Consider the following 27578-nt stretch of genomic DNA (forward strand, 5'->3'; position numbering starts at 1 on the left):
AACCACCAACTGCCAGGACACATGAGCATCGGGCCCTGGTCCTGCCAGGCAAGTCTCAATGACAGATGAACACCCTCACAGAGAGCCCCAGTGACCATAATACACATCCGACTCAAATGCCACCCTAGAGGATGGAGGCTCACTTTCCTTATCTGTTCTAATGCCTTTCTAAATGAAATGGGTATTTCGGCCAACTAATTTTATTCAAAAGGAACTGAAAAGAAAACCCCAAGCAAGGAAACAATTCAGAAAGTGCTCTAGGATGATGCTTTTTAATTGTTATTTTTATATCTTTAAAACAAATCAAACCATTAAAAACATTATAGACATGTGAAATAGAAATTTCCTGTACAACAAATATGAAAACAATAAAATTTGTACATTGTTTCAAGATATTAAACAGTCACTTATTTGAAACACATCAACTTTTCCCTTTTTAAGCAGGCCCCAAACGGGAAGAAGAGTAGAAGAGAAACACAGGAGATGTAATTGCCACACAGTGGAGCTTTCAGCCTGAAAAGTGGATAGCTTTAAACTAGCAACAATGAGAGGAAACACTGACCAAAGAGACAGATCTCAACAACTGTAAGACAGAGAACATGAGAAGGCAGGGAAAAGTTATTTGCAGGAATTCAAGTCGTCTTGACCAAGAGAGACCCACAAAGTAGTAGAGCGTTACCTGTAATCCTCTTCCTGCAGCGATATCCTACGAGGCATGTCCTACTTATTCACATCGACCCTACAGCCAGCTTCATGTTTACAACATTTTAAGCCTTACCAACTTTTTCCACCTACACCTGGGATCAGCAGGTTCCTTCAAACTTCGGTTTCTGCTCACAATGAGTCAGTTTTGGCAAAACATATGCATACAGTTGTATTAAAAACAGACACTCATTGGATGATGACACAAGTGAGAATTTGGCACCTGCTTCCAACATCAAAATGATGGGACAGATACGTTTGCTTTCTGTAAGGGCACCTGGGCAGTGGTTAGGCAGAAACATAGACCATTCTAGCTAGTCTTCTGATGTTCTGCATATGATCTAGCGTAGAAGATTCATCTCCCTCTCCTCAGTGCTATACAAAACAAGGGCCTTCTGAAGCAAGAGAGCATTCGTCATCCTAAAGCAGTGAGTTCTTGGGAGACCTGGAATAATGAATACTGGCTCTGTGCTCTGCACAGATGTGCAGTAACTAAAAGATTGAGAGGAAAAAATAACGTGACTGCAAGGGGCAGGCGTTCCTCCCTCCCAGTTCCTTTGGAATGGTTCTGTTTGGTCCAAGTGGTTTATCTTTCTTTGTCATCTGACAGCAGCTTAGGAAGAATGCCAGTTAAGAGATCCACTATGTGGACTGCCAGTTTGGATGGAGTTGGGGAGGATCATTAACTTTTTAAATTTTTTTTTTTTTAAATTAAGTATTTCAGAGAAAGAGAAAAAAATACATTGAAGAATGCACAAGTGGCTGCTACAAAAAAAAAAGAAAAGCTGAAGCACACTGTGGTTTGTCCTCCAGTTTTGCTCACACAGCACACCACGATTTCACACCAGGTTGTAAAAAATTCCTCTGGACATCTGTAAAGTTACAGTTGTGCATCAGGAATTCCTACGTTTTCCCGTCAGCTTACAGTGGATTCTGCGAGGTCACCAGGTTCCATTGTAATGCCACACATACTCCTAGTATCTGTAGCTTTTTCTGACAACTCTGGTAAAACAAACAAAAAAACAAAATACCAAACAAAAGCAGCAGAGTTCCAGGGACTCAGGTTATTAAACCTTCATAAGATTTTCACCACTTTATAGCTATTCTATAGCATTATTCATAAACTCCATAATCCTCTGCGATGCAACCAGTGCAATGATCCGCAGACCAAAAAACACACTCCCCCCAAGCTACCTAAGAAGTCCTTCATTGGTAATGCCTTCATTAAGTCTAACAGTTATGTACCAGCAAAATAAATCCAATCTAATCCCTGACTCGTAAAATCAGCAACTAGGGGTTTTCTGCTTGTTTGTTCTGTTTGTAAAGGAGCAGTTAAAACAACAGCAGCAGTATATTGCAAATAATCGTAACAATTACATTAGATCAACAAGATACAGGCAGGTAAGGTGTGTCTCAGTTTTGAATGGCTAAAACAACCAAGAAATCGGTCTTTACAGCAGAATTTTGTGCAATTCGTTTTGGTAAAACAGTAAAGCCAGTCAACATGTGTGGGAGTGCTTGGACACTTGGAACCTTAGTTCGACATTTTCACAGATTTATATACTTGAGGAAAAACAACAACAATGATAAAAAGACACCAACCTGAGTAAAACTCTATTAGAATAGAGTGATCATTATTCACTAAATCATATATTGCACCTTTAAATAAATCATTATAAATTGTATAAAAACAGGAGTATCAGCCAGGAACAGGGAGGAGCTATTCTGTCCTTCATACACACCCCCACACACCCCTGCACACACACTCACAGAGTCACTTGCTCAGTTTTTTTTACTACAGTTAAAGCTCAGAGTGATAGACCACACTCCTTTTCCTCTAGCAGAGGCACCGAAACATTAAGGCAGGGGATATTTGTGGTGAAATGCAAAAACAAAGCTCACCTCCAAACTTCTGGAGAGTCCTGCCAACAGTGCAACTACAGTTAAGTTTGACATAAGCATTATTTAAAAATCTGTGTTCTCATTAAGAGTTTCAGTACAAAAATAGAATCTCTGCTGTTTTTTTTTCTAGAGTAGCAACTAGAAAAGGCACAATTTCCAAGTATAAATGTCCATTTGAAGGAGCTGTTTCTTCTCCTTTTTTAAATAAAAGGAACACAGGAAAAAAAAAAAAATCACAGAGGCACATATCTATTAGCTAAGTAACCAGATACAGCAGATAAAATATGTTCCTCAAACTTATAATTAAATATATTAAAACAGCCCACAAGCCTGGTGCCTGTAAATGAAATGATATAAAATTGTAATAAAAAGCTTGTGTTATTATTTTAATATTTAAATTCTAGTTCACTGTTCATACTGGAAAAGCTATTTCACCTATCAGCACTGTTAAATTCCCAAGAAAAAGCAAGACTCTTCTGTTAACTTTAAATAGTTTTTCTTGTTGGTTTTTTTTTTTTTTTTCAGTATCAATCTCTGGCTCCTGCCAGCATTGTGTTTCTGCTCCTGTAGATCATATCTTCGAATGCGGACAGAACTGGAGAAGCCAGACGTGAGACACTGCACGTAATCCTGGAAAACATGAGTGGAACATCTCCCTTTCCTATGCACAGGTAACACCTCCTGAAGACACTGTGTTCCTTCCAGGCTATGCGTGGTAGCCATTGACCTTCCCAAAGCCTGGCCCAGGTGTGAAATTTTCATAGATTGCCATTGCTGTCGTGTTTTGGTAAATAAGATCAGTTCTCTTCTCCTTCTGGGATCTAATAATATCCATAACACATTGGTTTAGGAAGACGTACTGGTCCTGATGGGAGAAAAAGAAAAAGGAGGGCAATATATTTCTAGAAAATAACTGATTTGGGAAGTAATTCTGCACCTGAATACAGGTTTTGGTTTTCGGATGCACTGCACTGAATGTTATGACAGAGTATTTTCTAGAAGTTGTATGTATAGTTCGTAGAAAATAAGGCTGGAAAAGACCTCATGATGAGGTCACCTGATCAACCCTCCATAAAAAACTAGGATCGAATTTACTGCCATGCCTGACACCCTCTTAAAAGACTTTCACAATGGAGATTTTACAGTCTTTTCCAAATCAGCTCGAGTTAATCCACATACCTTTTTGGATCAAAGTGATAATTTCAGCAGGAACACCTGTGTTCCTGCAGAACACAGAAGGAAAGATGCACACACTTGACTCAAGTTAATTCTGGCTCTCGGCTATAAAGATTAAACTCACATGGGTCAAACAAGCTGCAAAAAAAAACTTTTTCAGGATTTGATTCTTTCCAGCTGCAAATGTCAGTCTAATAAAGTACTCTGTAAAGAGACTGCTTGGACATACTACAGCCCCTGGCTGCAGCTACTGTTGCAGGAAGATGATGATGCAGGAAGCAGGGACATTAAATAAAGAACAGTTTCAGATTGCTCCTTAATATCTCCTCTTCCTGTAATTCTGAGCTACATCTTGAATCCACTTTTCCTGGATTATTACGCACTGCGGGATGAAAGACAGCCTTACCTCAGTTTGCACCATTAAAGGTCGGTGCATGCGGAGGTCGTACACCACTCCGTACACATCCACAGTATTCTCCATTTCGATCTGCTGGATCAGGCGGTCAATGGCAATGAACGTCCCCGTCCTGCCGACACCAGCACTGCAACGACACGGGGCAGCTCGTTACTGCCTTCTCTCAGCCGCCTGCTCACCGGCGGCCTCATGAAAAGCCAGTGAAGCCAGTCAGGTGCTTTCCATCATTTCAGTGGCACGGGCACTACGAGTCTCTGCAGTCCAGAGGAATGGTTCCTGCCGCCATCACGAGGGAGAGAGGACGTGCTTCTGGGCTTCCCAGCCTTGCACTTGTCACAAGATCCTACATAAAAGCGCTTGAAAAGCCACTTTCTTCAGCGAAGTTTTGCAGGCTGGGAAAGCAGGTCTGTTCTAATGAAATTTTCTATCACACGCTTTGCTACCTACATAGCATTGCTATTTTTCTGAACCAGGAGCCAAAGGTTTTAATTCCACAGGGTGAATACCCTGTGTCCTGAAGCAGAGACTTCTTTTTTTCATGTTGGTTTGGGGTTTTTTTGCTGTTGTTTTTTTTTTTTTTTAAATGACACTGAAAAAGAATTGTTCTTAAAAAAGACACAGGATAAAAGTGTGTCTAACACAAACACGTTCTTCCTACCTGCAGTGCACCAGAGTAGGAGAGTCGATTGGATTTTGACTGCTGTACTCATGAACAAGGTGCCTAAAGTTGATGAGAAGGTCTGTTGTCTCTGGCACCCCGTGATCTGGCCAGGAGGTGAAATGGAACTGGCGCACGGTGTGGCTCTCCAGTGTGTTGGACTAGAGGAACAGACAGTAAAAAAAAAAAAAAAAAAAAAAAAAAAAAGAAAACCAGCTTCAGAGGAGCAACAGTAAGGCCTCCTGCCATATATACTGGGCAAAGCTCCACTTCATTAAAGACGCCTGTTACCAACTGTGCAGTAATTTGATCAACGATATTTCAGTTCCCCTTTTCCTTCTGCTCTGGTAGAGGATACTTGGAAATAGTTTCCTTTTACTTTTCACTTTACTCCAAGACCATCTCTGCTGCATTACATTTGCTGGCAGAGACGGGGCTAATTGCTCAGTCTAGCAGACATTGCAAGTATCTGCATAAGCACAGGTTTTGGTGCAAGTCTCAGGGAAACAGGAGCTGCAGATGACTGATGGGGAATCAGTAATTCCCATGAGCAGGCTGGAATTTGCTGGCGGATCCCTTCCTGCCACAGGGAATGTCTTACTGACAACTCATTCCCACCTCCGAGTATGTTACTAACACACTGTTGTGAGAAGCCAGGGCATATGAACAAATGCAGATACGTAAGTATCACAGGAATCTCATTGTCAGTAAGTAGCATGAAAGATTTTAAATCAGATTTTTGGCAGAAAGCAGACCAATACATTCAAAGCCTCATATTAAATTAAACCACTTTTATCCTTTTCCCTCAGATAACTTTGAATTTGATTATGTTTTAGTGAAATTATTATATTCTGTCACTCCAGTGTTGCTTGACATGTGAAGTCACAGTGATATGATAAACCACTTCTAGAGACATTTGTATCCAATTAACAACTGAGGGGTTACTCACCTTTTCTACAGTGAAGTCCCTTATTGTCCATTCTGGAAGGACAATCTCCGAGACTGTTGTCACAATAATGTCACCATAGCTCTTGGATTGTTTGTCTGGCCAATATTGCTCACATTTTGTCTGAGAAGAGAGTTACAAGGCTAGACACGATACACACAGCAACACCAGAACTGACTGTTAGCTTTAAATAACACACCACCTGAACCAGGGCTAGAAAGCACGTCATGCTCCCAAGAACCCACCCTTAAAGACTGCGATTTCTCAGCCCTCCTGAGACAATCTATTCTGGTAGTCAGCAGATATAAAAATGGGAAAAAGCTAAAAAAAAAAAAAAAAGTGGCTTATTTAATCTAGAAAATAATCTTCCAGTAAGTGGATGTTTGTTAAAAGAAAGTGGTCAGTCTCCAGCCTCCTAGGGTAACAACAAAATTAGAAGAGATCCAACTGTCTTCAAGAGACAGTTCCTTTTTGATAAAAACATACCCGGGCTTGTTCAACACATTTTGTCAACATAACAATAGAGTAGATATTCTTTTCCCAAATCATGCGCCAGAAGTCTTCTATAGTGTTGGGTAAAGGACCCTGTGCAGCAATAAATGCCTTCTTTGAGATATAACCCTAAGAACAAGAAGAAGAAATCCAAATAAATATTTATATACACAGACACACTGGCATCAATGAGACATAAAAAGCCAATTTTAATTATGATCTGTTAGGCCTATATCATAAAAATACACATAATATTTCACTTCAACTAATGAAGCAACTTACAGGCATATAGTTTGCATTAATATAATCATCAGTTGTAGAGCCTTGATCTGAAAGTTTAACACGAGAAATATCATCTGCAGAAAAAAAAAAGAAAAAGAAAATTGTGAATTTTAGAACTAGAAACTTTCAGCAAAATACTGCTTATCTAATGCATGGTTTCTAAACAAAAGGTGTTTCAGAACAATGTGCATTTTAAGAATAAGAATCTAACTTTAGGGATCATAAATGGGAGTTAGAGTTTTTATAATGAAAGTCTTCAGAAAAATGAGTGGTCAGGATAAAAACGCACAATACTCAATGAATGGAGATGTTTTTTGTTCTAAAACATGGTTTGTTTTTGCATATTCATATATTTTCAATCCAGTACAAAATTTATATAGTTTTAACTACTGAAGAAAAACAGGCAACTTGTAGGTAACTTGTCTCCTGCTGCCATTGCAGCTGATGTTTTTCCTCCAAACCATCCCTAAGTATCCGTCACTGTTCACCTTCCAATTCCTTCTTACACTCTGCTACATCGGGGTGCCCACAGACAGCTCGGCAGGGCTGAGGCAACCAGTTTATCTGCAAAGCTGGTCAGCAGGGTCTTAATGTTTCTCTTAGCTCTCCACATCTGCCTGTCCCTAGTCATCTGTTAACCGCTTTTTTTTTTCAATATGGACCGCAAGTTTCTTACAAATGGAAAATTAAAATTAGTTAATTAAGGGAAAGTTCTTTAAGGAGCTTTCTTGAAGGAAAGTTTGGGAACTTTGGGTAACATTGTTGAGGGAAAGCTCTTCAGGTTTGCTTACACTGTGATTTTTGGGAAAGGAGCAGCTCAAATTCATTCATTTGGAAATGGACTACATTAATCCCTCTTTGAAACCTCTGGGTACTATTAAAGCCAGATTAGCCAAACCAAAGGCTTTTCACCTAAAAACTCCACCAGCAGAAGATGCAAATCCTAAGAGAAAAACTCACATGGCAAGACGTTGTTGTATCTATTTTTCCCTCTGTTCTCTGCGAGTTCAGCAGCAAATTTAGGCTGATGAACACCAGCAGACTTGAGTTCCTAGAAAAAAAGGATTCATGAGCACCTGGTCCTGGTTTAGGAATCAAACAGAAACACATGACAAACAGACAAATGCTCCAAACACTCTTGGCCTTTGCTGTAAAAGCAGGCGTGTTGAACTGGGATAAACCATGATAAAAATCAGGTTTTTACAGAGTGGGAGGGTGACAGTGGCAAGCCTGATAAAGAAGGGATTAATACAGAATGTAGGAAAAGTAGTGTTTAAAATCCAGAGATAGGCTTTAATAGCCCAGAAACAGTTTTGCAGAAATACAGGACACTGACATGAACTGCACACTCATTCTAACCCCAAGGCAGTAAACTACTTAGCACAAGCTTTGCAGACACTACAGGGAGAAAGGGAGCAAGTACTTCATGAAAAGACTGAAGGAAGCAAAATCTGAGAGGAAGGAAGGTGGAGCACTGGCCTGCAAAGTACAATGAAAGGGAAAGAATTTGATCTGGAAAGAAGAAGAAAGTCAATTAACAGCTTCAAGGAGAAGAAAAAAAAAAAAAAGAGATTCTTTAACAGCAGACATGACAACACAGAATCTTTACTGATGCTTGATTCCTGTCTTTTGTACTTTATTACAATTGAGCTTTAGCACATTTCATAGAAAACCAGTTATGGTTACCAAGCAAATCATAATTGCTGTTTCTCTGACTGCTTCTTTGAGCTATTCACAGGTATGGTTTGCAAATCACACCTACACATTGAAGGAGTCGGCAATATTAGCACGACACTTGTCGTCTTGTGTAGAAAAACCAAAAAAAAAAGATTAAAAAAAACAAAGTGCAGAGAAGTTGAATAGCTTTCCCTAGGCTAACTCCGCGGTTCGACTAGGGCAAGGACTCTGGAGGTCCTGGCTCCAGTGAGAGCTCTGTGCAGCAGGTCATGATATAAGCTCACAAGTAAAGATAATGGTTCAGGATATAAAGTATTTATCATGCACTTCAACTAAATTTGGGGCTGAACCAAGGAAGGGAAGGCTATACATCTGGCTTAATAATCTCTATAATAAAGGTCCCTTCTCTTCCCCTTCAGTAAGTCTCACGTACGCTCCACAGGAAAGCTAATTTGCCTTCCCAATAAAACGTTTGTCATGAAGCTCTCTCCACTGAGGGCACATACCTCATACTCTTCAGCAAAGCCACAGTTGGAGTCAGCTTGCTGCTTCTTGAAGTAGGACTCAAAGTTCTCCACTTTAATCATTTTTGATCTATGATGAGAAAAGCCATGTATTGGTAACTGGTATTAGGTAAACACACCATGAATTCAGTTAATGTGTTGGAAAGTGGGATTTACTTACTTCTTGACTCTTCAGGGCAGAGTGGGGGGAAGAAAAAAAGATTGATTAGACACATGCAGCTGTATTTTTCACTTTGTGAATCTAAGAATGAAAGCAGCCACAAAACTGTGCATTTACAGGGGACAGGATATACAAGCATAGCATGTAACTATCCGTTAACACAAGGAGAAAACAGCACACCTCTCAGGAGAAGAGTATCACAGAAGGTGTCAGTCAGCCACTTCTGTGCACCCATCAGATTGGCCCCATTCCCTGGTGTGTTTTGTGTCAACTATCAAAGCCTACACAGGTGGGACTTCATGGGATGCTCCAGCTATGCCTTTCCATCAGCACAAAAATTGGTGCAAGAACCAATAATGTGATTCAATTGCACTACCTGTGACTTCCAACATATCGTGGCTGCCCTCCCATGGCCAGCTTTTACAGTCTCAATGTTATATGAAGTAATGGCTCAGCACAAAGTAGTCACAAAGCAAAGGAAAATTCACACCCCAGTGCAGAATTTTGCCTATGTGCACGTTATCAACAATTTGGATTGTTTCCTCAATATGCATGGAGGCCTGCGTTTCATTCGAACATTCTGTTTTCCAAAACTACATGGAGCATTTGTGTGTCTAATGATAATTCATGAAGCCAGCACTCAAATCCCTGTGGCAGCTGTAGAAGTCTTGATCAGTATGATTATTTTCAGTCTCCAGGCTGGAGTCTGTAAATTCCATGAGGAATTAATACTGCAAAATTCTATTAAAAACTGCACCGAAAACAAGTATCGAGGTTCAGAGTAAGTTTCGCAAATATCACTTGAGCTCAGAAAAAAATGTGCGAAAGGATGTGGACTTACTTTATTGGAGAAAAGGACACTTCAGTATTTCTTTTATCTTTCCTATAAGGTGAAAGAAAACAACATAACAGGTTCACGGAGAATTTAACGGAATGTGTGTGAGATTTTGAATGACAGCTATTTCCTGTGCCTGTTCAGAACAATTTCTTTTAAAGCATCTGATTCTGTGCAAAACAACTCTCCTGAGGCAAACCCTACACCTGGAGTAAGAATAAAATACTTCATCCTTCATTCAGTGACGTTGTGGAATGGGACTGCTTCTTTCTGTTGGAACCGGAGCACAACGCCTGAACACAAAGCACATAGTTTGGTGGACGAAGCACATCTGAGGGATATGCGTCGCTAGCTAACAGCTCAGGAGAACTGAGAACTGCTACTAATCCCATAATCCCTACAGTAAGTGTTCAACAGTGATGTGTCAGTGGTACTGAAAGTAGTAGTTGAATGCAAATAAGTGTTCCTAGCTTTAAAGGAAACTCTTCTCATTATTGTCCGCAGCTATCGGACATGCTTGTAAAAATAACAGCAGTTAATCAAAGAAACTAAGAAAACCGGACTAAGTGCCCTACAGCTAACTGTATTAAAGATGTACCACATGATCAGAAGCAGGAAAAAAGCCTTTGTGGACTCTTAAATCCCAGATTATTTAGAAAAGATGGGAAAACGAGAGGACAGCTCAAACCCTAAGCAGCTTGTCAGCTTCTGGAAACTCTGGAATGGAAGTTTCATGTGACAGGCCATGAAGCAATTAAAAAGCATGATTAATGGATAATTTAAAATAAAAACAACTAAGATACAATTACATGTGTCTTTTAGCACAACAATTTGTGATATTTGCTCACTTCTGACTGAATAACTTCATCAGCATGCACGAATTCAGAAGAGCTAAACGAAATAAATCTTAACTCATTAAGTTTGTAACTATGGGGTTGAACAAAGTCATTTAACTAGTTTGATACATCAGCTCTAATCTGTAACATACAAAAAAGATTTTTAATAGAATGTATTTTAAAGCATCATGACAGAAGTGTATAAAACAGAGAGGCCTTTTTAGGGGAAACACAGAAGTGAAATACTCATCATGACAAATACAATAATTAACACGTTACCTTCTCCTTCTCCAGAATATGAAACCCCCTATAGCGACTACAGCCAATATAGCTAAAAGGCATCCAATAACAGCTCCAGCAATAACACCTGATAAAAGAGAACAAGTATTCATTACTGATTTACCTCTTTGGTAACAATCAAACTCAATCAACATGTTACAAGAGAACCTCGCGAGTAACAGCACACTCCGCTCTACTAAACGTCTTCTCTTTACTGTGTCCTTTGGCAGTACCAGTATTGAAAGCTCACTAAGAACAATAAAACACAAAAGGGTGATAAATTAAAAAAAAAAAAAATCGGGATCAAAGGACCAGTATTTGCATTCCAATACACCTGCTTCTAATTTACCAGAGCTGTTAGAACATCAGCTGCTTTACGCTACTTGTTTCTGTACCAAAGTCTCACTGTGCCATCCAACTCCTTTTAGCATGCCATGAGTAGCACAGCTTTTGGTTACGTCCACAGCAGGAGTCATACATGGAAAAAAGTAGGTCACCTACAGAACTAGCAAGGTATGAATTTACAGAGCAGTGTCACTGCAAAGCTAAAAAGGAACAGTCCATCACAGAGAAACCAATGGGTGTTTTGCTATTACGAGACTTGCCGTAATTAAGGAATCTCTACACAGTGTGTATGTGCCAAGCTGCCAGTCCTATATTTAACATTAACCATACCTGGATCCTGGGGTAGCAAAACGGCCTCAGAACAGGGTGAAAACGATACATAACTATCTTCCCCCACAATGATGTTGTCCGTATTAAAGGTTATATTAGTGAAACCTGCAACGCTTGCCCTGTTGATAAGGGAGAAGAAAAAAGCCAGGTATATGACATGGTTTTAACATCTTAAACAAGATCTGTGATCTTTTCATTAGATGATCTTTTAGATTTCAGCTGCAGTAAAATTAACCAAACAGTGGTTTGAGATAAATACCTGTATGAACGAAGTGGAATCAATGGTCCGTTTTCGTAGCCATACATGGTGTTTCCCTTGCCTACACTTACGACGTTTGTACCATTCTGAGAATGGAAAGAAGATGATTTTGCCTGCTCTGTATCTATGACGTATGTTACATAGGTGACTGTCAACTTCTTCTTGAAGTCTCTGTACGTTTTGTTCAGTTCAGACTCCAAAGACTCACAACCTTCAGGAAAAAAACAAGAATATGTGTGGTATACATCATCCACTGATTTGGTATCAATCGGCACAATGGCTGAGATGGTAATACAGCGTGTCTCATTAGCCACAGCTGTCTTTACTCCACAAGTACCACCTGAAACGAAAGGCTGAGTGCAACAGACAATTGCAGAGCTCTCTTCTACTGCAGCACAATTTACTGAACTACCTCCCTACTCCCCAAAGTTACTTGTTTTGGCTTTACTTCTACCATGTATAGTGGAGCTTCTCTGTAAAGGTACATTAGTGGTGGATTCTGGTGTCCTCATGGACAACCTTCACTAGACAAGTCATATCCATGCACACTCTATCAACTACCATATGCGGAGAGTACAATGCAAACAGTGTAGAAAAAGTCAATTGGTATTTGTGCTACCCAAGCAGCATCAAGCCTCATTAGGGTGACACTAAACTCATGCTGACCTATACCTCCTTGCTGTGTCTTACAAGAAGTCTCACACCTAAACCCTAAGAGATGAAATAGTTAATTTCTGCCTTCTCTTGACATAGACAAGCATTAGACAAAACAGTGATCAGAGCGGTTTCTCTTCCACAAGACTAAGTCTTACACAACTGAATAAAGTCTCCTCTGTCTATCCTAAAAGTAATGATGTGTTTCTCTGTCTTAAAACAGACATCTTGAGCATATTGCTGCTATTTCAACACTATGAAGCTAAAGCAATGCTTGGCCATAACAGTTGTTTTCTGCTCCTATCAAGACACTCAGACTCGTATAATATACATACAGGTGATGTTCCTTCCTTATTTCTCCCAATCACACCTTGAAAGTCCTCTTGCTTGAATACCTTGCAATCAAACCCACACTGAATCTCATCAAGACTAAACAGGATTGGCTGAAGGCACAAGCAAAGCTGTACTCAGGGGCAGCTGAGTAGGCATGTGAAAAACAGGAATTTTCTGCACTGAGGTACTATATATATTTATATATACGTGCGCACACACACCCCCCGCCCCGGGCAGTTATTGGACATATATTGTATGGAAAAAATCACACAAGAAAGACCTACAGTCAAACTGCTGCCAGATGAACTTCCAGTGTTAAGACAAGGGCTAAACATGAATGTCAAATCCCACTTGGGGAAACCATCTCCATCAGCTGCTTTATTCCTCCAGTGCACTGGCAGAAATGAAAAGTTTAACCAGAATTTGCACTATGAAGGTAAGTTCCTTAATTTTATGATTTATCACTAGACATTCACCAATTAAAGACGTTTCTCTGTTTTGATACTTTAAAGAGATGAATCTGACAGACTATCCTCTAGCTTTCCCTGGTGTTCAACCTCCCATGACATGTAATGCCGACGCTATTCAAGCCTTCCACCTGCACCCCATCTCTCTCAGTTAATAAAGTGTTTTAAGTAAAATCAGAGGGAAAGCTCTTTTTTTTTTTTTTTTTAGTGTTTTGTTGTTTTTGTTTTGTTTTAAGATCTTGCTGCAGATATCTTCCAGCTGAAGAAGGGAGAGGAACAACATGCCACACTCTAAAGCTGCTTATATTAGTAGCTCTGAAAATTATTCTGTGAGGAAAAAAACCCCACAAATGATACTACACCAACTTGTGGCAGGAATCACTGGCAAATCAAGACAGCAACAGCACAGTGGCAGTACACGAGACTTACATACAAAGATAAGTCACACTTGAAAAGGCTGAGTGAAAACAGTGGCCTTCTAAAACCGAGGAATGATCTGATTTCAAGCAAGCAAGGTATTTGCCTCATGATTTTTGAAAGGTGATTGAAAATACTCAGTCAGCTTTGTCCCTATCCATGTCCTGGGTTTGGCTGGGATAGAGTTAATTTTTCACAGGAAGCTGAGTAGGGCAGCAGACCCAAACTAGCCAGGGGCATATTCAATACCATATATATTAGCAGGGGACAGGGGTGGGCATTGCAGACCATGGCCAAGCTGGGCTTCTGGTTCTTGGGTGGTGAGCAAATTGTATCCCTCGTTTTGTATCATTCTTTTATGAGTATTGTTGTTATTATCCTTTCTCTCTTTTCATGCTGTCCTATTAAACTGTCCTTAGCCCAACCCATGAGTTTTACCTTTCTCTTCTGATTTCTCCTCCCCACCCTACCGAGGGGCAAGGGGCGAGCGAGCGGCTGCACGGTAGCTTAGCCGCCGGCTGAGCTGAACGACAACAGTCCATTTCAGCTCCCACCGTGGGGCACAAAGGGTCGGGATAACGACCGATCTGACTAGAGTGTGTTAAAACAAATTTGTCATATGAGTTTATTGCATGAGTTATTCTACGAGTTAAATAGTCGCTGGTCATAATGCTGTTCTGGTTGTTCACATGGTTGCGTTACGTAAATCCTTGTATGCCCTATGTATTCACTGTGGTGCTGTTTATCGCCTCTGGGAGAGGGATCAGGGCTCTCATTTTGCTGTTCTGTGGAATATTGACTTATGATACGGTAACACTACTGGCCACGAGGTTAAGCTGGCGTTTGTATGTGGCACTGGCATCATGCTCGTACCTCAGGCACCAGCTCTCAGATTTTATTAGTAATTGCACTTGAACTATGGGGAAGATAGAGGGGCGATACTTTACCCTGTTTTTTCCACGCACGCCCCCTTTCTCATTCAGGCTAATTACAACAGCATTTGAGGATTTTGAATATTCTGGGAGTGCTCTAGCCAACCCCCTCTTATTGCTGTGTCCCCCGAAGGTGTTTCAGGTCTGGTTTGGGGTTTAACAACTACTTAAAAATATCAGACAGAGACCCATCCTGATGCTGGATAGTTATGAAAAGTCCCAGGACTTTCTGTAATTCAAAGAGGACATGTCCTGCTCTCCATCTGTACAGACGCATATCTCAGCTATTAGAAGTCAGCGTTCCCTGATCACAAGAGAATATAGAGGGTACACATCATGGGGTACCCTGTGGTTTTACCTGTGTGACCGCAGAGAGGACATGAGGAAGTGAAATGGAAAACCTACCTCAATCCTAAAGGCACGGGTACATGAGTTGCAAGGAAAAACAAATACAAAAAGGGATTCTTCCAGGAAAAAATGCCACTCCAGTTTCCAGCAGGCAGTTCCCCAGACAGTGTAGAAGGGCTGATCCCACTTCTGATCCTCTTGAAGGGATTTCTAATTCATTTTTACAAAAAGTGAGCAACAAATACTTTGACCAGGACTAGAGGGACCCCGCCTCCAGTCAGGTGGAGGAAAGGGATAACAGGGTTTATTGGACTGGGTGGATTCAATGGCCTGGCACGTCAGACTCACAGGAGCGTAAGGCTCTAGTGGACACTGGCACACAGTCTACCCTAATGCAATGAAACCATAAAGGGGCCGAATCCATCTGTATTTCTAGAGTGACAGGGGGATCCCAAGAGCTAACAGCATTGGAACTTGAAATGAGTCTAACTGGGAATGAGTGGCAAAAGCACTCCATTGTGACTGGCGGGGGTATTTCAAGGACTCAAATGGGTACTGGTGGGCTTTTGGTATAGCTGCCATGGAGACAGTGGAAACTGAACAGTTGTCTGGTCCCTCAGAGGACCCATCTGGTGTTCTTCAACCCTCAGCAATGCCACAACAGGTGTCAATTGCTACTATGATAGTGCACTGGCAGCAATATCGCACCAATCCAGACTCTCTGATCCCCATTCATGAGCTGATTTGTCAGCTGGAGAGCCAACGGGTGATCAGCAAAACTCATTTCCCCTTCCCCAGTCCCATATGGCCAGTGCACAAGTCTAATGGAGAGTGGAGACGAACAGTAGACTATCGTGGCTTGAATGAAGTCGCACCGCCGCTGAGTGCTGCTGTGCTGGATATGCTGGAACTTCAGTACGAACTGGAGTCAAAGGCAGCCAAGCGGTACACCACAACCGATATCACTAACGTGTTTTTCTCAATCCCTTTGGCAACAGACTGCAGGCCACAGTTCACTTCCACTTGAAGGGGTGTCTAGTACACCTGGAATTGACTGCCCCAGGGGTGGAAACAGCCCCACCAATTGCCATATACTGATCCAGACTGCTTCTGCAGAGGCTCCAGAACACCTGCAGTACATCGATGACATCATCATATAGGGCAACACAGCAGACGAAGTTTTTGAGAAAGGGAAGAAAATAGTTCAAATCCTTCTGAAGGCTGGTTTTGCCATAAAATGACGTAAGGTCAAAGGACCTGCACAGGAGAGCCAGTTCTTAGGAATAAAATGGCAAGATGAGCATTGTCATATCTCAATGGAAGCGATCAACAAAATAGCAGCTATGTCCCCACCGACTGGTAAAAAAACCCCACAAGCCTTCCTAGGCGTTGTGGGTTTTTCGAGGATGCACAGCCTAATTGTGAGCCCTCTCTAACAAGTGACCTGGAAGAACGATGATTTTTAAATGGAGTTCTGAGCAACAGCAAGCCTTTGAACAAACTAAACAGGAGATTGTTCATGTGGTAGCCCTTGGGCCAGTCTGGGCAGGACAAAATGTCAAAATGTGCTCTACACCACAGATGGGAAGAATGGCCCTACCTGGAGTCTCTGGCAGAAAGCACCTGGGGAAACTTCAAATTGACTCCTCCAGTTTTGGAGTCAGGGGTACAGAGGATCGCAGGCTCGCAATACGCCAAGTGAAAGGAGATACTGGCAGCATATGAAGGAGTCCAAGCTGCTTCAGAAATGGTTGGCACTGAAGCGCAGTTCCTCCTGGCATCCTGACTGCTGGTGCTGGGCTGGATGTTCAAAGGGAGGGTCTGCTCTACACATCACGCAACTGATGCCACGTGCAGTAAATGGGTCACACCGATCACAGAAAGGGCTCAGACAGGAAACTCCAATCATCTAGGAATTTTGGAAAGGATCACAAACCAGCCATAAGGCCAAGATGTCACCAGAGGAGGAGGTGACACGTGCTGATGAGGCCGCACCGTATAATAAACTATCAGAGAGTGAAAAGCAATATGTCCTGTTCACAGATGGGTCCTGCCGCATCGTAGGAAAACATCAAAGGCATTCAATGTGTGGTGCTGCTGTGTGGAGTACTACGTGACGAGTTGCAGAAGCTGCTGAAGGAGAAGGTGAATTGAGTCAGTTTGCAGAGACGAAAGCCATCCACTGGCTTTAGATATTGCTCAGTGAGAAAAGTGGCCAGTGCTCTGTCTCTACCTGAACTCATGGACAGTGGCAAATGCTCTCTGGCAGTGGTTACAGCAGTGGAAGCAGAGCAACTGGCAACATAGAGGCAAACCCATGTGGGCTGCCCCGTTGTGGCAAGATATCACTGCACGGGTAGAAAAGCTAGTTGTGAAGGAACATCATATAGACGCTCACATACCCAAGAGTCGAGCCACTGAAGAATATCAAAACAACCAACAGGTGGATCAGGTTGCTAGCACTGAAGTGGCTCAGGTGGATCTGGACTGGCAACATGAGGGTGAAAAATTTTTAGCTGGTTGGGCCCATGATACCTCAGGCCATGAAGGAAGGGATGCAACATACAGATGGGCTTGTGATTGAGGGGTGGACTTAACCATGGACACTGTTGCACAGGTTATCCATGAGTGTTCAACATGTGCTGCAATCAAGCAAGCCAAGCAGCTAAAACCTTTCTGGCATGGAGGACAACGGTCAAAATATAAATATGGGGAGGCCTGGCAGATTGATTATATGGCACTCCCACAAACTCGCCGAGGCAAGCGCCATGTGCTCACAAGGGTGGAAGCAACAACTGGATGGCTGGAAACATACCCTGTGCCCCATGCCACCACCTGAAACATCATCCTGGACACCGAAAAACAAGTCTCATGGCAGCATGGCACCTCAGAAGGAATTCAGTCAGACAACGTGACTCATTTCCACAACAACCTCGTAGATACTTGGGCCAAAGAACATGGCATTAAGTGGGTGTATCACATCCCCTATCGTGCACTAGCCTCCAGGAAAAATGAACGATACAACGGACTGCTAAAAACTACACTAAGAGCAATGAGTGGTGGAACTTTCAAACATTAGGATATACATTTATTAAAAGCCACCTGGCTAGTTAACACTAGAGGATTTGCCCATCAAGCTGGCCTTGCTCAATCAAAACTCCCACATACTGCAGAAGGGGATAAAATCCTCATAGTGGACATGAATGTTAGGGAAGGCAGTCTGGGTTAGTCCTTCCTCAGGCAAAGGCAAATCCAGACGTGGAATTACTTTTGCCCAAGGACCTGAGTGCACTTGGTGGGTGTTGCAGAAGGATGGGGAAGTCCGATGTGTACCTCAAGAGGATTTGATTTTGAGAGGGAACAGCCAGTGAATTAAACTGTACAATGTTGTTGCTAAAATAACCCTGCCATGTATGTCATCACGACTACATGATGTAAAACAGTAAGAATCACCCAAATTAAAGAAGGATGGACCTTGATGAAACCGAGCTAAGTGCAACAAGGACGGAACTAGAACCGGCTTCAGCAACTGGTGTCCAGCAACTTCCTTGAGATTGACATCTTCAACCAGTGGACATGGATTGTGCCAGATACACCAGCCATGAGCGTGCAACAACCTAACACCACACACCATCTCTCATGCCCTGAAAGACTGTTATGACAGATGGAACCCCAAAGTCATGGATTAAAAATGAACTCAATGGACACGTTACAGGGATGGCCCATACACACACACACAGATATACATGAGGGCATTGAAGATCAGGTGAGAACTGATCTGGTGGTGAGCAATTATATCCCTCATTTTGTATCATTCTTTTATTAGTAGTGGTGGTGTTGTTATCCCTTCTCTCTTTCTGTGCTGTCCTATTAAACTGTCCTTAGCCCAATCCATGAGTTTTACCTTTTTCTTTAGATTTCTCCTCCCCATCCCACCGAGTTGGACGGAGTGAGCGAGTGGTCACATAGTGGCTTAGCTGCTGGTTGGGCTAAACGACAACAATCTATTTAACACCTACTTAGAGTTTAAAACCTAATGCTGTCTGACAAATTGTTTCACACAGCTACAAGATAATATCGTAACATCTTACCTTGGTCTTCTGTTGTGATCATTACCGCGTAGGCTTTTAATGGTCCATTCACTGAGTCAAAATCAGAGAATTCAACAGACAACGAGCTGTGACTGACTGCCTTGACTAAAGGACCTTCGCTTGGAGCAGGTGGGTCTATAGACAGAAATATTTTTTTGTACCTTAATGAAGGATAAAGACAAGTATTCCAAACAAGAAAACACTGTAATACCAATACTCTTCATATAATGCATACTTATTGTGTGTCACATTAGAATTTGCATGAATGTAGCGTTTTATTCATCATCTGGAGGCTGATAACATACTGCATATCAAGGCTGGTGTCCTGAAATCATGAAGTTGTTATTTTTGGTCCTATGAATATCATTCTCAAATCTTAATGCTTACCAGTAATGCTCGTATTACACAGTTTCTGCACTGAAGGGCTTTCAGAACCATTTGAAAGAGTTGCAATAGTAACATTATAGGTGCTGTAATAATCTAAAGGTGCTGTACTGAAGGTTTCCTCTGAGCCTTCTCTCACGCAGGATGGACTCCGTTCTTCTGTTTCCCACGTATCATTAAATATTTTAATTTTGAAGCCAGAATTGTTACCAGAAGGACATTCCCACGTCAATATTAGGTTAGACTCCTTGGCCACTGGTTCACACTGAAATGAATTCACTAACATAGGAACTGGAAAAAAAAAAAAAGAATAACAAAAAGAGGACTAATAAATCAATGTAGTAAATAGAAAAAGCTGTCTATTTGTAAGTTCTGTGTATAAACGTTTGTAAAACTTCAGCATTCCTTTCCACTTTTAAAAAGATGAAGCTACTGCCTACAAGGACTCACTGCCCTATGAGGAAGAGAAGTGTTTAGCACACGGGCCTCTTCTGGGCTAACTCCTCTGCAGACAGGTTAACCGGGAAAATTTAGGTTGACCAAAGTTTTCAAAATACTGTTCAACCACTGAACATACTCCTCCAAGAGTATTTTTAGAGCAGTGTTTAGATTGACACTGACTCCCTGTATAATTATGTAAAGCTCTTAGTGGCCAACAAGAAAAGGAATATAAGCTCCATGCAGTAAGAGCAGAGCAGTAGCCATCCTTAAGAGCAGCAACTACATGATGTCAGTTTGTGCGAGAGTCCTACAGGACACGATATAAAAATTGCAGCCTGATGACTAGATACAAAAAGATATTTAAAATGTGCTTTTGTTTAAGTTATTATTAATAAATAATTTAATATTTTTAATATTTAATGTAGCGGTAACACTGAGAAGAGAGGTCCCTCTAAACTAAACATCTTATAAAATTTCTCCTTCAAGACCAAAACTCTTGTACCTTCTACAATTGTAACACACAGCAAATTTACTTCTTCTCTTGAAAAAGAAGTATTTGGTACTTCTAAATACAGGGGTAAAAGATTAAATTATTTTGACATTAAAAGGGGGTATTATTTTAAGAAACTAAGGAGCAGCAGAATAGTGTACCAGAAGAAATTGATTTAGTTAAAAGATAGATGTGAGTGACCTGGACTTATTCCTACTGCATGTTATAAATATTTATTTTTCTTCAGTAACGCTGTCAGCGACTCCTACAAATAGAGTGATATTTTAGAAGGTTCCATCGTTTATGTCTGTAATAACTTCTGGTGACAATGGGTGTCTGCTTTCTACAGGAGGAACCATGACTTTGGATCTCTGTCCTGCAGGTGTAGTCAGAAATATCATCCGTGCTCCATGGGAAAAATCAGAGACCAGCATACTACACATGGATATTGAAAATGGAGACGAGCTCTGTGAAAGTCAAGACAGGACTCCATCAATGCTCACAGATATTTGCCGACAAGCACAGAAAAAGCAGAGGCACAGCCACGCTTCCACATTTTGGACAGACTGAGCATTATGAGCAGACAAGCAGTACTTTCATGGTACCAGAGCCTCTCTTAATGGGTTTATCCTGAGGCACCTCTGGAAACCTCACTGAGCAGCTCTGGGACAGATTCACCTCATCTCAGTTAAAACAAGACAAAATGAAGGAAAGGACCCAGCAGCACACATTCACAACAAGGGGAAAAGTGGTCACAACGCCTAACACGGGGAACACAAGAACACCTCAACCTTCTCTTTGCCAATGAGCTACAGCAGAGCGGTGTGGCTGAGAGCCACACAGCACAGCACTGCCCACAGCCCAGCGGCAGCCACAGGCCCCTCCAATGGAGGGCACACAATCCACAAAGATGAGAAGGCAACAGAACCTCCCACAGAACCCCATTCCCCAGGTTAGCAACGCTGACTGCAGGTAGGCCGCGTGCGGCACTTCTGCCCGAAACAATGTTGTATTTCAACCTCAGCAGGTAGGCAGAACCCTGAGCTGCACAGTAAAATATGATCCACCAGGAACAGGGCTGTAAGCAACTGTGACTTACTTGTGTACAGGCTTATGGAAACTCCTTCTCCTTCCGTCTGACCATCAGTCGCTACTGCAAATACTGTGAAACTGTACATCGTCCCAGGGATTAACTCGGTAATTTCAGCTTCGGTGATATTGGACGTCAGGTTCCAAACAGAGGTACCACTTACAACCTCTATCCTGTACGTGTAGGAGTTGGAAGCAGTGTCGTTCACTGCCCATGTTAAGTTGACAGAAGCCACACCAACATATTCTGCCTTCAGATCATGGATTGCACTGGGCTCTGTGAAAGGTAAAACAACAATCCGTCAACCTGCAAGAACATCTGCTCACATACAGGGACAACAGAAACACAGGCACACCACTACTTCACTCTTTTCACATCACTCATCGTTCAGAGTGCAGGAGCACTCCAACAACATCACCAGATGCTCCTGGAGGCTTTTGCATCAATGGGCAGCTGAGAGAAAAATGAGGAAGAGGCATCTCAAGTGGGATTCATCTTCCTTTCTCATTCAAAACCAGGAGCACAGGTCACCACAGTGCCAGTGCTCCAAGGGTTTTCCTTGGGAATACAGAGAGGTGGGCAGGAAAGATACAATGTTGCACGGGAACATGGGAAAAGACATGGTGTGTCTGTGCCCAGCAAAAGGTAAGGAACATCAACTGTCACTGGAAGAACAGAGGTGATGACCCAGGCACCCTGCTCCTTCACCACCCCTTCATGACCTGAGCTCACTCCTGAGCAGCTCACTCTTCTGCTGCAGCCCAGTGGCAGCCACAGGCCCCCAAATCACGAAAGTTCCCTGGGCATAACATGCTCTCCCTGTGGGAGCCCTTTAAAACAAGGATCTGAAACCCTCCTTCTCCAACAAGTGAAGGCAGAAAAATCCCACACAAAACCCAGGCCAGGGAGGCAGGTTGTCAGGAAGAGTTCCTTCATGGTGTCACAGGCCTTGGTGAGCACTTTCAACAACTGTTTTTGAGGGGGTTTGTTTCACTTTGGTTTTAAGAAGGTGGTTCTTCCCACTAACATCTCTGACTGCAAGTAGGCGAAGCATAGCACCATTGCCTCCAACAGAACTAAATTTCAACCTCAGGCAGGTAGGCAGAACCCTGAGCTGCACAGTAAAATATGATCCGCCAGGAACAGGGCTGTAAGCAACTGTGACTTACTTGTGTACAGGCTTATGGAAACTCCTTCTCCTTCCGTCTGATCATCGTTCGCTACTGCAAATACTGTGAAATTGTACATCGTCCCAGGGATTAACTCAGTAATTTCAGTTTTGTTGACATTGGATGTCAGGTTCCAAACAGAGGAACCATTTACAACCTCTATCCTGTACGTGTAGGAGTTGGAAGCAGTGTCATTCACTGCCCATGTTAAGTTGACAGAAGTCACACCAACATATTCTGCCTTGAGATCAAGAACTGGGCTGGGCTCTGTGAAAGACAAAACAACAGTCCGTCAACATGCAAGAACATCTGCTCACATACAGAGACAGAAGAAACACAGTGTCATGGTTTGATGTGGAGGGGGGAGTTCTGGTGGCAGAAGCTGCCCACCAGATCGGACTCCCATCCCCCTCGGGGCTTGAGCCAATCGGCGCCTCTGCGAATTGCCCTATTTACTTTGGGACAAAGGAACTGGAAAGCTGTGTGCCTTTGCCCAGGAGCGAGGAGAGGGGAGGGGGGCGCTGACCCCGCTCCCCGGCGCCCGGCCGGGCGGTGGCCCACACTGGGCCGGCACCACCCGCTGAGGATGGCAGCAGCAGAGCCACTTGGGGAACTCAGTGAACACCCCGCTCCTGGGGTGCCCACTGGGCTGAGTTCACCCAGAGAGGACTGAGATCTGAGAGAAACGGTCACACCGACACCAGGTCAGTGAAGATGGAATGGGATGAGGTGTGCCAGAGCTGAGTTTCCCCTGCAACGGTGGCGAGACGGCAAGCGACCCCCTTGCAGCCAAAGGTGGTCCCGGTGGAGCAGAGAAGAGACCCACTCGCAGCCCGTGGAGAACCCACGTCGAGAAGAGATGCCTGAGCCTGAGGACGGTACGCATCTAGAGTCCATGGGACGACCCCCGTCAGTGGGGAGGTGTTTTGTTTAGAGGAGATGCCTGAGCCTGAGGACAATTGTGAATTATGGGCACAGGTAGAGACGCATTTAAAGTCTGTATAGAGACACATTTAGAGTCTATATGACGACCCACGCCAGAGCGAGTGGCAACAACTCCCTAAGAATCCAAGACTGTGGTAAAGCCCACATCGGAGCAACCTGTTGGGGAAGGATTGCATCCTGCGAGTAGGACTCACGCTGGAGAAGTTTGTGGATTTTCCTTGTGAGTAAGGGATCCACTGGAGCAAGGGAAAATGGTGTAAGGACTCCTTCTTCTTTAAGAAAGGAGCGGCAGTAACAACATGAAATGAACTGACCTGCACTCCCCCATTCTCTGTCCCCCTGTGCCACTGGGGGGAGGAGGTAGAGCCGGGAAGAAAAGGAAAGGGGGGTGGAGAGGTGTTGTTTTTAAGATCTGGCCTTGTTTTCTTTTTATCCTTTTAAGTAACTGGCCTTGCTTGTCTTTATTCTTTTAAGCAACTGTTAATAAATTTCTTTGCTTTAAGAAAGCCGAGTCTGTTTTGCCCGGGACCGTGGTTGGTGGGTGCTCCCCCTCTGTTCTTGTCTCGACCCTCAGTCCTTTTGTTATATTTTTCTCCTCTCCACTTTACTGGAGTGAGAGAGCGGCTGCATGGAGTTTAGTTGCCAGATCGGCCTAAAACCTCGACACACAGGCACACCACTGCTTCATTCTTTTCACACCACCACTCATTGTTCAGAGTGCAGGAGCACCCCGACAACATCAGCAGATGCTCCTGGAGACTACTGCATCAATGAGCAGCTGAGAGAAAAATGAGGAAGAGGCATCTCAAGTATAATTCACCTTCCTTTCACACTCAAAAGCAGGAGCACAGGTCACCATGGTGCCCACACTCCAAGGGTTTCCCCTGGCAATCCAGAGAGATGGGCAGGAAGAAGAGTGGAAGAGAAAGACAACGGTGGTATATCTGTGCACAGCACAAAGTAAGGAACATCAAACATCACTGGAAGAGGAAGAGAGGGGGTGATCCAGGCACCCTGCTCCTTCTCCAGCCCTCATGCCCTGAAGCTCACTACCATGGCAGAGAGACCATCTCCAAAAACCCTCTCTCCAGCACCCTATTCTCTGAGCATCTTCAAAACAGGGCAACTAGCCTTTACAGTGAGGCAGCACAGGAAAGACTTCTGGGAAGCGACTGGGAAGGTAGGAGCACACCTGCAGGTATGTTTCAGGACAAAACAAATGACAAGAATAGGCATCTATTTCCTTTCAAATACACCCTGTGGAATTGACCAGGCTGGGCTACAGCCTTGCAGGCCAGCTCCAAAATAGTCCTTCCAACAACACGTGTCAAGACTTTTGATACTCAACACAGCAAGGTGCTGGATGGCCAAAGCAGTTCTCACAAACTAGCACTGCCTAAATTTCAGTCTCCTACTGCAGCCCGATGGCAGGTATGGGCCCCCAAAATCACAAAAGTTCCCCTGGCATAACATGCTCTGTGTGGGAGCCCCTTAAAATAAGGGCCCAAGACCCTCACCCTCTAGGAAATGAATGTAACTCCCTTTCCCAAATTCAGAAGGGAAAGGTCCTCAGGGAAAAATCTCTTCTGTGTTGCCAGCCTTGGGTACAAACTTCAACTACAACCTTCTGTCAGAGCAATGCTTCTTTTGCACTTTACCATCCCATGCTTGGCAGACTGGCCAGCTCCAGCTCTAGGATCAAAACATCACCTCTACCTGCAACAGTATTAAATTACAACCCCCAGGCAGTAGGCTTAGCAAAATACAGTCCTCCAGAAACAGGGCTGCAAGAAACTGACTTACTTGTGTACAGGCTTATGGACACTCCTTCTCCTTCCATCTGACCATCAGTCGCTACTGCAAATACTGTGAAATTGTACATTGTCCCAGGGATCAACTCGGTAATTTCAGTTTTGTTGACATTGGATGTCAGGTTCCAAACGGAAGTATCACTTTCAACCACTATCACGTATGTGTAGGAGTTGGAAGTAGTGTCGTTCACCGCCCATGTTAAGTTGACAGAGGTCACACCAACATATTCTGCCTTGAGTTCAAGAACTGGGCTGGGCTCTGTGAAAGGCAAGACAACAATCTGTCAAGACAGAGGAATAAAGAAAGAAGAGCCAAAGACACATTTCCCTGTTTCACAAAATCAGCACTACTTGTAGTCAAGCAGCACTTCTACAGTATCAATGTCCAGTTTCAGACATTCATGCTGGGGCATCTCTGGAAAGGCCACAGGAGTTCTACAGGATATTCTCTTTATTTCATTTCATATGCTAAAATTACTTGTTTCCACAGTGGGTTTCCAGAGAGAGAAAGAGATGGAACTCAGGGAAGGAAGCAGAGTGTAGGGTGATCTTGGTCTGTTGACTCAAAATTGCACCCTCAAGTCTTAATCTGAGCCCTTCAGCCCAGCGTCTCCTCAACATCAGCAGAAGGAAATGGGCTCCATGAGCAGGTCCAACAGCTGACCCACCCTGGAGGGCTGTGTCTGCAAACCTGATTCAGCATCAACACTAGGCAGACAAGACTCACCTCAGGAAGCTTAGACAAGCTCATCTACTCAGTAATAGCTCCAGGACACACTGCTTCTAATTGCTTTGTAGGGACGTTGCCTGTTCCCTTTCCACCCCTGAGCTAGACACAAAAGTTCTTCCTGTCCCATCTATTCCTTTGATCTGGAAAAAAGGTGCCATAGTGCAAAGCCCACAAAACTGGAACCACACTTGATGATGTGACCCTAGGCAACATCACAGCCCACAGGAGCCCTAGGCCAGGGACTCTGAAAAGAGCAAAAACGATCTTCAAGAGCAAAAAGTCTCTATGATCCTGGCCACCGCATCCCTGTACACCATGTCCTTTGGTATAAACTGTGACAACCTGCTCCCAGAAGCATTGTTGAGGGTCTACTCAGCTCTCAAGTTTAGGGAAAGTTGTGCTGTTGTACCAGCTGGATCTCTACATAGTCTTGAGCAGCCAAGCTGATGAAATAACTGCTTTATGGGCAACACACCGACACATACAATCTCAGTCCTTTCCCTTTTACCAAAGATCACCTGGCATTCATGATTACCAGCACCTGGAGCAAAGCAACATCACAACGAGAAATAGCAGAAAGTTGGAAATCCAAGGCAAGAGAGCGAGGCAATTCAGTACAAACGGAAAGTTTACTTGCAACTGAAAGGCATGATTTCCTTACTTGTGTACAGGCTTATGGACACTCCTCTTCCTTCCGTCTGACCATCAGTCGCTACTGCAAATACTGTGAAATTGTACATCGTCCCAGGGACTAACTCAGTAATTTCAGTTTTGTTGACATTGGATGTCAGGTTCCAAACAGAGGTACCACTTACAACCTCTATCATGTACGTGTAGGAGTTGGAAACAGTGTCGTTCCCCGCCCATGTCAAGTTGATAGAGGTCACACCAACATATTCTGCCTTGAGATCAAAAACTGGGCTGGACTCTGTAAAAGGCAAGACAACAATCCGTCAACCTGCAAGAACATTTGCTCACAAACATGGACAGAAGAAACACAGATACACCACTACTTCACTTTCTTCACATCACTCATCGTTCAGAGTACAGGAGCACTCTGACAACATCAGCAGATGCTCCTGGAGGCTTTTGCATCAATGGGCAGCTAAGACAACTGAAGAGAAGTCATTCTGAGTGGGATTCATCTCCTTTTAACACTCTAAAGCAGGAGCAGAGGTCACTGCTGTGCCAGTGCTCCTAAGGCTTCCCCTGGGAATCTAGAGAGGTGGATAAGAAGGGTTTAGTATGGTGGGGAAGGAAGGGGGTTGTTTTGCTTGATTGGTTGGTTTTTGATTTTGTCGTTGTTGTGGGGGACTTTTTGTTTCAGGGTGTGGGGTTGGAGGGAGTTCGGTGGTTTTTAAAAAGGTAATAAATCAATAAAACTGGGGCTATGATTTCTCTGTACATTAGCACTCCATTAGTCAACAGCCCAGGTAAGGCTTGCGTTAAATTTCAACC

General features: G+C 43.2%; 1 protein-coding gene across 1 annotated transcript in view; it reads right to left on the reverse strand.

The window, feature by feature from the left end:
• Nucleotides 1-318: 318 nt before the first annotated feature.
• PTPRJ (protein tyrosine phosphatase receptor type J) overlaps nt 319-27578 on the reverse strand; it is an 88618-nt gene continuing 61358 nt past the window's right edge. The window contains exons 7-25 of the mRNA XM_086612852.1: nt 26782-27048; nt 25383-25649; nt 22635-22901; nt 21475-21741; nt 19448-19735; nt 19061-19195; nt 11819-12029; nt 11560-11678; nt 10885-10972; nt 9776-9817; nt 8935-8943; nt 8757-8844; nt 7534-7624; nt 6574-6647; nt 6286-6420; nt 5803-5922; nt 4854-5014; nt 4187-4322; nt 319-3469 (exon numbers count right to left, since the gene is read on the reverse strand). Coding sequence (XP_086468978.1) covers nt 3311-3469; nt 4187-4322; nt 4854-5014; nt 5803-5922; nt 6286-6420; nt 6574-6647; nt 7534-7624; nt 8757-8844; nt 8935-8943; nt 9776-9817; nt 10885-10972; nt 11560-11678; nt 11819-12029; nt 19061-19195; nt 19448-19735; nt 21475-21741; nt 22635-22901; nt 25383-25649; nt 26782-27048 — 2924 coding nt within the window. The 3' untranslated portion in view covers nt 319-3310. The remainder of the gene's footprint in view (nt 3470-4186; nt 4323-4853; nt 5015-5802; nt 5923-6285; nt 6421-6573; nt 6648-7533; nt 7625-8756; nt 8845-8934; nt 8944-9775; nt 9818-10884; nt 10973-11559; nt 11679-11818; nt 12030-19060; nt 19196-19447; nt 19736-21474; nt 21742-22634; nt 22902-25382; nt 25650-26781; nt 27049-27578) is intronic.

This window comes from Tauraco erythrolophus, chromosome 6, assembly GCF_009769465.1.
Source record: "Tauraco erythrolophus isolate bTauEry1 chromosome 6, bTauEry1.pri, whole genome shotgun sequence".
Classification (NCBI taxonomy): Eukaryota; Metazoa; Chordata; class Aves; order Musophagiformes; family Musophagidae; genus Tauraco; species Tauraco erythrolophus.